Here is an 11,811-nt window from a genome sequence, read left to right on the forward strand (position 1 = left end):
AGCTCCCTACAAAACATATTTTAAAATATCTTGCCTTCTGAAATCAGATTATTCTTTTCGATACACCCTGTATATGAATTATTTTGTTCATCTCTGGCTTTACAAGCCAAGAAAACACAACTGCAGGCCTGTATTCAGTCTTTGCAACTTTTCAATCTTCCTGTGTTCCCATGAGGCGACCTATGTCATTAAGGATGGATATTTGTGTTGATGGTGTTAGTGAATCTGCTTATCAGGTGGAGATTTTATTCATTCCTTAAGTCCTGTGTAACTCCTTAATAACCATTTTCTTTATAATAGTAGGCTTTTATCAAAATTGACTTTCCTGATCCCTGGAGTAGTTATCTCCCAGCCTTCAAAGGAACCTTTGCCCCCTTTTTTCCCTCTTCAATTGAAACACAATATTCTTTTTGTATTATCAAAGTGGAAAAATCCTCCATTCAGAACAGATCTGTAGCGCACACACATATCAGCTAGCGTGTCCAGTTTTGCTTTTAGTGCTTCAAACCACTTCTCCCCACCTGCTTTCACTTTCCCGCTTCCAGGATCGCGGTGGCTTTTGTCTGACTTACGAGGCATCGATGACCCGTCTGTTCAGGGAGGGCCGGACAGAGACTGTGCGCTCCTGCTCCAACGAGAGCTGTGCTTTCATCAAAGCTCTGGAGAGTGGAGAGGTACTGAAGTACTAAAATACTTGTTATTCATTTTTTAAGCTTAAAGTTGAAAAAGAAAAAATGAATGCAGAGTGCCAGTGGTCAAGGTGCCTGTCCAAACTTAGCTGAGTGAACCAGTGAGAACGACATTGGAATATTGCTCAAGTTCCTCAGCCGTAGGCCTAAGGTCAACAAGTTGGGTAATGGCAGAAAGGATACCGTTCATAGCGCCTCTCTGCATGCAGCAGTGAACATGAAAGTTAATGTGTCCTGCAGTGTATGTAGAACACACACTGCAGGGCACTACACTGTATTCACCAGCAATTACACACACACACACCTTTTAACACTTGGAGTGGGTCTACAGAAATCCAACTGGTAAGCCGTGTGGATCAAACTGTTGGTAATTATGTGTTAAATCGTCCAGCAGGAGCAACATGTGTACACATTCACCCACATAGCACAGCAGCAGTAAGTTCATAAGTGCTACTAAGTACGGACAGGACTGGTCGTGACAGAAGTTTGTTTGCTTTGACAGACAGAGGAGGAATGCAGACGCCTTTTCCAACTGGCTTCTGAGAGGCACCAGAACCTTTATCGGATGGCTATGACTGGGGCAGGAATCGACAGACATCTCTTCTGCCTTTACGTAGTCTCCAAATACTTGGGAGTGGAGTCGCCTTTCCTCAAAGAAGTAAGCCTGGGCTCGTTTCCAGAGGATGGCTACATTTAGATGTACTGATATTCATAGACTGTTTGGTTTAAAAGTCCAAACAGATTAAACGGGACCAACGCGAATGAGTTTCAGCTCTTTCAAAAGTCGTGACTGTCTTCATATGTAAACAGATTGCATTGATTTAAATGGACGTGCACTTCTTTAGCAGCATTCTTGTTGGACAAAACAAACGTGCAACAAGACACAAACACCAAAGACTCTGATGTCAGGTGGACAGAAGAAAGTGAAAGCAAGTGAACGCTCCCATATATGCCCAAGTGTGGACGTAGCTTTCAGATCAGAACAGTATCCTGATGACATTATGTCCTCAGGCTCTAGTTTCCAGTTATACTGCACACAACATGCTTTGTGAGTAAAGAGAAAAAGGATTTCCGGTGGCCCTACAGTCTTATTGATGGATTGGAGAGCTCATATCATAAATGTAGAAATTTAACACTGTCTCAGTTTTATTCATACAAACCATAAAACAATTAAGAGCGCAACAACAAAATGGACCGTGTCATTGATCAGCTGCTTTAAAGATGCATATCTAACACATTATGAATACATGACTATTGGCTCCCTTTGTGCAATCCATATTGATCCAATTAAGAGTCGATGTATATAATCAGTCAAGAATGCAAAGCTGTCCTTCCATCCAGGCTGCAGCCTATTCCAGCTACCACAGGGTGAGGGGCAGGGTGCACCCTGGACATTTTGCAGGGCTAACACATAGCGACAGACAACCCTTCACCCCGGTTCTTTTATTCCTCGGGCATCCAGAGACGGCACCGGACTCAGTAGTCATTTTCACAAAAACTTTATTCATCTTTATTCATCTTCATTTAAGCATGCATTCTTCTAGAAGGGAAGACTTGCCAGGCCGTCCCTCTGCAAAATCTTCACTCCTTTGTCTGTGAAACACAGTTTTGTAGGAGCGACCCTATCATAAAACCCCCACGGTGTGCTGCAAACTCTGTGTCTGTTGTTACGTCCCTCTGCAGCCTCTAATCTGCTCAGTGTGTTCAGCTGGTGCTAATTGTCCACACCTGTCCACACATCAGGTGTGGATAAAAGCATACCTGAGGCAAGCTTCCCAGAGAGCTCACTAGTCTCTGCCTTGGTGGTACCAGCCATTTGAGCCAACCTGCTATGCCATTTTAAGATCAAGCCTCTTCTCACTAACACTCTGGTATTCATCTCCTTTTTTATGTTGCGGCTTTTGAGCCGGGTCGTAACACTGTGTCTGTGTGCACGAGCACGTGAGTGCCTGTGTGTGCGCGTACCCGTATGTCTATGTGAGTGCACGTGAGTGAATGTATGCGCGTACCTGTGTGTATGTGTGTGCACACGTGAGTGAGTGTGCGTGTGGATGTGTGTGTGTCTGTGACTTCCTGGGGGTCATAAAAGTAATCTCCTCACCCAAGCTACACCAAATTCCTTTAAAGCACATACAAAACAGAGTTAACAAACTGCAAACACCGAGACTCCCACCCAGGTATCCCCTGGGGAATTTCCACTCAACATTAACTTCTCTTTGTCTCACTTTCAGTTCAAACTGGGGGAGGGCCTCCTCGAAATCTACTCCTAAATTCCTGACACACTCAGGCCTTTATTACATCGAGGGCAGTGTCAGTGTCTCTACAATAATTCTACCTTCCAACACATTTCTAAACTCTCAAATAGGCTACGCATATCTTCAGCACTCACACAGAAAGGCCCCGGCCTGATGGTGGAACTGAACTCAGGACCTTCGTGCTCTGCAGCGACAGTGCTAACCACAGCGACACTCAAAACATCATAATTAGGTTTTGTGTAATTTGGTGTCTTCTAGCTGGTCACATCTGCTTCTGCATGTTCACCCCATGTTTTTCTCACTCAATCCCTCATTAAAGGTTCTGTCTGAGCCTTGGCGTCTCTCCACCAGTCAGACTCCAGTTCAGCAGATGAATCTGTTCGACCTGAAGAACCACCCAGATTTCATCTCGCTTGGTGGGGGCTTTGGACCTGTGAGTGGGCACATTTACATCTTTTAAGACAAGGAGACTAGATAATGTATTTGTGGTGGGTGGGATGTGAGGCGTTAACACAAAACCTCGTGTCTTCACTGTCATGTCAGGTCGCTGACGATGGTTATGGAGTTTCATACATCATCGTGGGTGAAGATATGGTCAACTTCCACGTGTCTTCCAAATACTCCTGCAGTCAGACTGTAAGTAACGTCTCCGTGTCTTGGAGTTCAGAGACATCACACACTGTTGTAGGAAATCACATTTACACCAGACAATATTCTCAAGCCTTTTAAACTTGGCACAGTCTTGGAAAGAGAAGATCGCAAAGCCCAGAATTGTAGTACTGGTATTCCAGTGTCCAATACCAGTAGAATTCTTGATAACCAACATGTTTAAACTTTAAGTTTAAGTCGTTTTAAAACATGGACATGGTGTCTGCTCATTTATTTAAAATGTTGACAACATGCTTTGATGACAAGAGACAAGCTGAAATGTTAAGATGGTTGCCATGGTATCCTGTTGGTGTTATAGTGCTTTTATGGTAGCATAGCATTAGCATTTGGTGTTAGCCGTTGCAGAAATTTTTGTTGACTTCTCAATGGCAGTGTCAGCTTTCTCAAACCCAATGGAGATGTGCATTTCTACTACTACATACTACATACTCTGAACTGAAACATGCTTAACTTGAATTTTTTGAACAGCTGGGTGTTGGCCTGTTAGGTACTTCACTAAATTGGAAGTATTTGCTCCCTTGGATCGAACCACCAACCTTCCAGTCGGTAGATGAGCTGCTCTACCTCCTGAGCTGTAGCCCCACCCCATGTAACACATTTGTAAACAAGATGTTTTACTGTGTGAACCCAGCAAACCAAATACAGACCCAAAAAGCCAGGATGGTTATCTTGGCTCTGTCAATCCTAAAGTGTTGGTTTTATGCTGACTAGTTTTTAGGAGTTTTCCTTGGCTCAGATTGACCTTTGGATAAGTCCCTACAGCACAAGTTAGAAGTTGGTTCTCACAAAGTCAGCGGTGCCCAACCTTTTTTGCACCACGGACCGGTTTAATGTCAGACAATATTTTCATGGCCTGGCCTTTAAGGTGTCGCAGATACAACAAAATAAAATTATATGACCAAGACCAAAACTGGTATTTTGTAAATATAATAATAAATGCAAATTCACTGTGTGATTGAGTAACTTTATTAGCACCGTCCTCCTGAAATGCGCCAACAACAGTGAGAGTAACGTCCTCCTGTCTGCCCCTTGATGCTCTTCTGGTCACCATGGTAACGCATAAATATTTCTTTCAAAATAAAAACTACAACACAGGAAAAGACCCAGGGAAACTGAGTTAATGATGAAAACCATAAATTTCACACCCGAGCCTCAACTCTAGCGGCCCGGTACCAAACAACTCACGGACCGGTCCGTGGCCCGGGGGTTGGGGACCGCTGCTCTAAATGGTGCCAAAACCGAATCCAACTTTTAAAAACATGGCCTCCTTCAGACTTCCAATCCTTTAAATAGTTGAAATGTCATGCTTGAAGCCAGCTTGACACTTGTGCACCTCTCATCCATGTATTTACACAGTAAACAAACACTTCGAGTACTATTTGGTAAGGTTAACATCACACATCAGCATGACCACAAACGGTGGAGGATTTTTCAATGTTTGGGATGGGTTTGTGGTTTTAAATGACACACAGTTGTCACTGAATTTTCACAGAATCATTTCATAAGACAGGCTATGATGTCATGTATACAGGGTATGGCCATTGTTCCACGAAAGGAAAGAATGTACGCTTTCACTCATTTTCACTTCCTTTTTAATCATCAGCTCTTCATAGTCAACACACATTCATCTAAAATCTTTTTTTTTTTTAAATTTCAGAAGAAATGCCAAAAACAGACATTTGATTTTTACCTGGTGATCCTCGTAATTCTGAGCCTCAATACCAAATCTTTCCGCACTTAATGTGACTGTGGGTTGATTCCAAGTGTGCAGCAAGCTTTGATGGCGTCGTCAGCAACAACAAAAAGTCTAGAAGATGAAAGGCTTTTTCAGAGGAAAACCGCATCGGATTTCCAGTGAAGTATGCGTCTGATGATGAGAAAAGGGGAACAGTCTGCAAACTGAGGACATCAATTTAGCTCCATTATGAAGTTCCTGTATTTTTTTTTAAATTTATCATCAGTGTAGACATCTTAGTTCCTTTGCACAGCACAGGCACAACTTGTATCAGACCTAAATGTTAGTTCTGGCTCAAAATGGGTTAAATGGGTTACCTGAAATTAAGAAACCTTCAAATTTTGGGGGTTTTGGGAACAGAAAAAATGTATCTTAGGCTTGTATCTAAGCTTAAATGAAACCCAACTCACAAAAGAATAAAACCCTGGGAAGTTTCCTTTGAAAAGTCAAAAAGATATCGACTTTTTCCACTTAACAATATTTCTGTTTTGCTGGTAATAAAAAAAAATGCATCAACATTTTTCGAATGGGGCAAAAACACGACGATGAACCGAGCCTCACAGTGGTAACTTATTGCGGGAGTTTTCACAATAAGCGCACAATCTTAATAAAACAGAATTAAATATCATTAAATATTAAATGTTTGGATCCCTAAAATACTCAGTTTACATGAAGCAACCGTGACGGTAGGGGCGGTTGAGGATACAGTGAGAAACCTTGATTTCCCTGGGCTTATCGGGAAATCAGTCTTTTTGATTAAAGGACATTTTAATGTTTGGACTGAGTCTTCTCAGACACAAAGACAAGACAACCTGAAAACACAACCTCTGACAGGAAAAAGCAATGACAACATTTGTTCCTGTTTTTTCTGAGAATGTTGAGATTCGTATGATTCACTTTATGCAAGAAAAATTTAAGCATTTTCTGACAGTACTTGGATTTTGGAACGAGAACTCGGTCCTGTTTTAAAGCAGTCTGTTATGCCCTCCAGTTCATGGAGTTGAGACTAATGTGCACTGTTTAAGGCCTATTCAGTTTTTCATCATGTGGCCTTGACATGACATACTTCTTGTTACTCAGTCCGGTCCCTGGCTAAAATGTTCCTCAGATGAGCTTCTGGTTTTGCAGAATGCACTCATTGTGCAGTCAGACGGGAATTCGGGACATTCAGATGCCTCACACGTTGTGTCCTTTTCCCCGAGCTTTTAATGTGTGTTTTGGTGGCAAGACTGTATAGATGGGTTTAATGATTTTTAAGAAGGGGCCACATGAATGCTGGGACCCAAGGACCCTTGAAATGAAATTGAAATTAATGTATGAGATCAGTGTCTATAAATATTTTGTTCTTTTTATTTTGAAACTTGCTAAATATCCCTTCTTCATTCTAAAGAGGGGTTGACTTCTCACTTCTCTGTCCATGTTCTCTTTCTTCCTTCTCTGTGGTTTTATTTATGTACCCAGTAACACGTTTGTCTGCTTTCTACACTTCCCTTTCACTTCTCAATACTTACTTTTTCTTTTTTTTTCCTTCCCAGGACTCTCACAGGTTTGGAGTTCAGATAAGTAAGGCTATGCAGGACATCATGGCTCTTCTCTCAGCTGATCCCAAAACCTCTTCGTCATCCAAAGGCACAGGCCATCCACAGTCCAAGAAGCTCCAGTAAAAACAAAAGCGAACGAAAGTCGGAGCCAAACAACAGAGAGCTTGTTTCAGAGATACAGATCTTTTGTCTTCTGCGGTCTTTAGACACAACAAACATTTACAGCAGCCTTTTACAGGCCAACAGATTAACATAACTACTGTTGTTGTTCTTTTTTTAAAACCTCCTACTCAGTGACAAAAGATAAGCCACGACGCTCCCGTACCTCATCCATTCGGAAGCCTCTTGTGCATCAGCACTAAACACACAAACCTTCTTGTATTCTGAACTTTAAAAATTCAACTTTTTAAAGTTACATTTCTCACAGTTTTCTGTCAGAATATGAAAATCTGTGATCAGCAAAATATATATTTATATGTTGGAAAAAATGGGGGCAGATGTCATCACTTGAGGAGGAAATGTGAGACAAATGTCCCTGATAATCGGCGGAAAGCATTAAGACGCCCTTAATCTCACTAAAAGTGAAGAGCGCACTGACACCATTCATTACAACATTATGTTGGAGGTTACTGTGCATGTTGGGCTTTGTTAAAGTCAGTGGACACAGCAAAGGTTGGTTTATCAGCTGGGAGTGATGGTTTCCAGTGAAAGTCTAGTCTCTGTAAACCTGGTGTAATCGTTTGCTCACTCGATCTCCAGATAAAAGCAGTACATAAGCCTGAATCAATAATTAACAATTTAGTTTCATTTTTAAAACCAGAGAGAGAACCGACTGTTCAGCCACAAAGCACATCGCTTTATATGTGGGCGAGTTTTAGGGAAGCTTTGGGCATCAAAGCTGCATTTTAAAATGCTGTTTTTAGTTTGTTTGCTAGCGTGTGGGCTTTTTCTTCACTTATCTTGCTGGTGCTTAGCCACTGTCCAAAACACAGCTTAAGAAGACACTAACTGGCATTGAGTAAACAACGTGAGACAAGTTATTTACCAGAGGCTTTGAACTTTTGGATCAAATGCGATGTAACTAGAACAAACGTTAAATGAGAAGTCTTTGGCCCAGCTGGAAGATTTCGCATCTGTTCTTCTTTGTTTATCGGGGAAGTGCTGAGAGCACCAGAAACCGAATGCAAAGCAAGACACAGTGATGAGAAAAAGCTGTGAAATGACCGAATGGGCGTTCTCTGATGGCTCACAACATCAAGTTAGAGCTTTCAGGCTGTGTTCTGTCTGGGATCCAGGGATGATTATTAAAAGTGCAGCATTTTAAGAAGGGAACAGAACAATGATGTTCTTTTGTGTCGTGTGCTTAGCGTAGTGATTAAAAAGGTGAATCTCGTTTTTGATAAATTTGTGGCTATACTTCTGTATTTTAGTAACAGTTGTTACAGGGGTTATGGGAAGAGCAAAATGACAGCATGTGATCTACAGATGTTGACAGCTGGGAATACAGCTGTGTTTCTGTGTCTCGCTGCATTCATATCACTATACAAAGTTATATTTGTTGTCTGTTTGTGCCAGACATGATTTGTTCCTGCCAGCTGCTTGCCAGTTAAGGGCAGAGTGACAGAAGTACTAACAGCCCACTTGTTATTTTACAATTTTCCACGGGGCATAAAGTGGATCGTTCCCACAGAGCCTCTTCTCTGTATTCAGGTTTAAGAAACATGTTCACAAAGTGAAACTGTTTCAGTGCATTTTTTCTCCAATTAGTACACTTCCTGCAGCAAACCTTGTAACGTGCCTTTTTATTATTATTAACTGTTTCCTTTCTTGGTTTTAAATGCTTTGATGAGGTGTTTGTGTGTGTGTGTGACCTGGTAACACTTTTGTAACTGCTCGAGTTGTTTCATGATTTTCTTTGGTTGCTGGGTTTTGGGTTTTTTCCCCTTAGTACATCGTTTTCTTTCTAAAATGCATATAAATCTGCATTATATGCATTTGTGGACTCTGATCACCTTCCACAGATGGATCTGATGCGTTGTGTAAAATAAAATATTTACTGTCCGCACCAGCGTGTCTGTAGCTGATGTCGTATTGTTATCATAATTATGTGTTGAATTTATCAAATTGCTTAGTCCCAGCTCTGCTTTGGACAAGAAGCCCAGAAGTGCTCCAGTTTTCCGACTGGGTCAGATTCTATAATTAGAGCCGAGTCTTTATGTGTCTGTGTCTCAAAGTCACATGCCAGCTGAATGAAGATTTAAATATTTGCTACAGATGATCTGAAGTTAAGAACGGAAGCGAATTCACTGTTGTGAAAGAAGTATTTGCCTTCTTTGTGATTCTTATTTGCATTGCATCATTGCATGTTTGTCACACGAATACTTCAGATTGTCAAAATTTTAATATTCAAGGATGATTCAAGAAAATGCAAAGTGCAGATTTTAAAATGATTAATTGGTTTGTAAAAGTTGACAAATTTTATCCAAACATACCTGGCCATACATGGGGAAAAATGCTTACCCTTTTAGATAAAGAAATGCTTTTTGGTTTTTTAAATAATAAATCACGAATTAACTGATTAAATGCACTTATTTATTTAATTGACTGATTTAACTGAAAGCTCAGTTCAGTTTTGCCAAACCAAGGCCTGATTATCGCCAGGTATGTTGCATCAAGAAATCACTGCCAAAGTGAAGTAGGCTAAAAAAAAGCAACACATCTAAAGAAAAGGATGAGAAGCAATCAGTCATCAAAGGGCTACAAAGCCATTTCTGACGCTTTGGGAAGTACGGTGATGGCGATGATGGTGAGGCCAGAGCCTCATAGTTACGTCAGCAGGGTTCAGAATTCGGGTTCTAACGCAATACGTGACTTTTCAGATGGTTCCAGTGTTGTGGTAAAAAGTGATTGCGGGAATTTAAGCTGTTATAAATGACTTCACCCTAAAGTCTGTCAAAAATGTGTCAATCATATCTCTCACAAAGAACATTCCTATCACTGCAATCAGTTTTTGGCAAAGCGTCTTTTGTATTTCATTTAGGTAAAAAACATTATTGACATTAAAAATGTGTTTTCCTCGAAGTTTAGCCAAGAGGGCAGCAAAAATTGCAACAGCATCACAGTTTTCTAAACTTACTTGACTTACTTAACAGATCAACAAGAACTGGATTGATGACAATATGGGTACAAATAGGCAGAGTGATAAAGATACTTCAAAAACAGGTCATTTCTGTATTTTATATATGCCCCCTTCATGAATCCTGTTCCCTACAGTCAATTTACTAATATAAGTAAAGATACTGGACGTAAAAACATCAGAAACCACTTTTTGGCAGATGATCGGGAGGTTATATCTGGCATAGCTAGCATTTAATGAAAAGAACATAATGCCAAACAGTCTGGGGCGACTTTGGAGGTGGGACAGTCTGGGGACATGTGTCCAAACTGTCACAGAGCTCACATTCTAAAACGAGTTAACATGAAAATAATGACTTTGTGGTTTTGGAATGTGGGAGGAAGTAGCAGCACCCGGAGGTGCACTTTTCCATATTGGAGACAGTGAGCCTGCTTCACAAAATCTGTATATGTGCAGTATCAATATGGATTAATCAGAAATCTGACATATGATTTTGTTCATACTCCAGCAAACATCACAAATGGCCTCATGCATAGGAAACCAGGCACAGCAATAGTTTTTTCATTCATTACGAATAGCTTCCATGCTGGATGTCACCGCATACAGTCTTGGTACTTGGGACTATTCCTGGGATGGACAGATGGAGAATATGGAGGATTTTCAATGGTTGCAGTCAGTTTATTTTCTCGTTCTGTTACTTTTGTTTCCATATGTTTCATGTCAAACCCTTAGAGGTGGATAGTAGGTTGTCTTAAGGCGAACCACGGAAACAAACTATCTATCTTCATTACTGATCCAGTTTTTGGCTGCAGAGATGCCTCATTGCATCCTGCTGATGTGTCTAAATTAACCCAGTCTATTATTTCACAATCATAGAGCAGTAGCGAGTCTGCAAGGCTCCATAAAAAGTCAGAGCTCTGTTGAGCTAACCATTCCTTCAACATTAACTAGTAATGACTTCATTAATTTCTTTACAAATAAAACTTTAGCCATTAGAGAAAAATTACATCTCACAGATGTAATATTATCTACAGCTACTTTTAGTACCATTGATATTCATCTAGAGTCTTTTTCTCCAATTGATCTTTCTGAGTTAATTTCAATAATTACTTCCTCCAAACCATCAACGTGTCTTTTAGACCCCATTCCTACAAAACTGCTCAAAGAAGTCCTGCCATTAATTAATTCTTCAATCTTAAATATGATCAACCTATCTCTAATAATCAGCTATGTACCACAGGCCTTCAAGCTGGCTGTAGTTAAACCTTTACTCAAAAAGCATCTCTAGACCCAGCAGTCTTAGCTAATTATAGGCCAATCTCCAACCTTCCTTTCATTTCAAAAATCCTTGAAAGAGTAGTTGTCAAACAGCTAACAGATCATCTGCAGAGGAATGGCTTATTTGAAGAGTTTCAGTCAGGTTTCAGAGCTCATCACAGCACAGAAACAGCTTTAGTGAAGGTTACAAATGATCTTCTTATGGCCTCTGACAGTGGACTCATCTCTGTGCTTGTCCTGCTAGACCTCAGTGCAGCGTTCGATACTGTCGACCATAATATCCTATTAGAGCGATTAGAACATGCTGTAGGTATTACAGGTACTGCACTGCAGTGGTTTGTATCATATCTATCTAATAGACTCCAGTTTGTTCATGTAAATGGAGAGTCCTCTTCACACACTGAGGTTAATTATGGAGTTCCACAGGGTTTAATTCTGACCAATTCTGGTCCTAGCACTAGTGAAATGAAGCTTATGCATAAGTTTGACAAGGAACTTCTGCAGTCAC

At 40.7% G+C, this 11,811-nt stretch overlaps 1 protein-coding gene across 1 annotated transcript in view; it reads left to right on the forward strand.

Annotated features, from left to right (window-relative positions):
- LOC146389250 (carnitine O-palmitoyltransferase 1, liver isoform-like) overlaps positions 1-9,836 on the forward strand; it is a 59,665-nt gene extending 49,829 nt beyond the window's left edge. Inside the window, exons 15-19 of the mRNA XM_084926986.1 lie at positions 546-674; positions 1,192-1,347; positions 3,264-3,377; positions 3,488-3,580; positions 6,884-9,836. Of these exons, the coding sequence (XP_084783112.1) occupies positions 546-674; positions 1,192-1,347; positions 3,264-3,377; positions 3,488-3,580; positions 6,884-7,012 (621 nt within the window). The 3' untranslated portion in view covers positions 7,013-9,836. The remainder of the gene's footprint in view (positions 1-545; positions 675-1,191; positions 1,348-3,263; positions 3,378-3,487; positions 3,581-6,883) is intronic.
- Positions 9,837-11,811: the final 1,975 nt, after the last annotated feature.

Source organism: Perissodus microlepis, chromosome 4 (genome assembly GCF_051167445.1).
Source record: "Perissodus microlepis isolate ML-2025 ecotype Zambia chromosome 4, ASM5116744v1, whole genome shotgun sequence".
Taxonomy (NCBI): Eukaryota; Metazoa; Chordata; class Actinopteri; order Cichliformes; family Cichlidae; genus Perissodus; species Perissodus microlepis.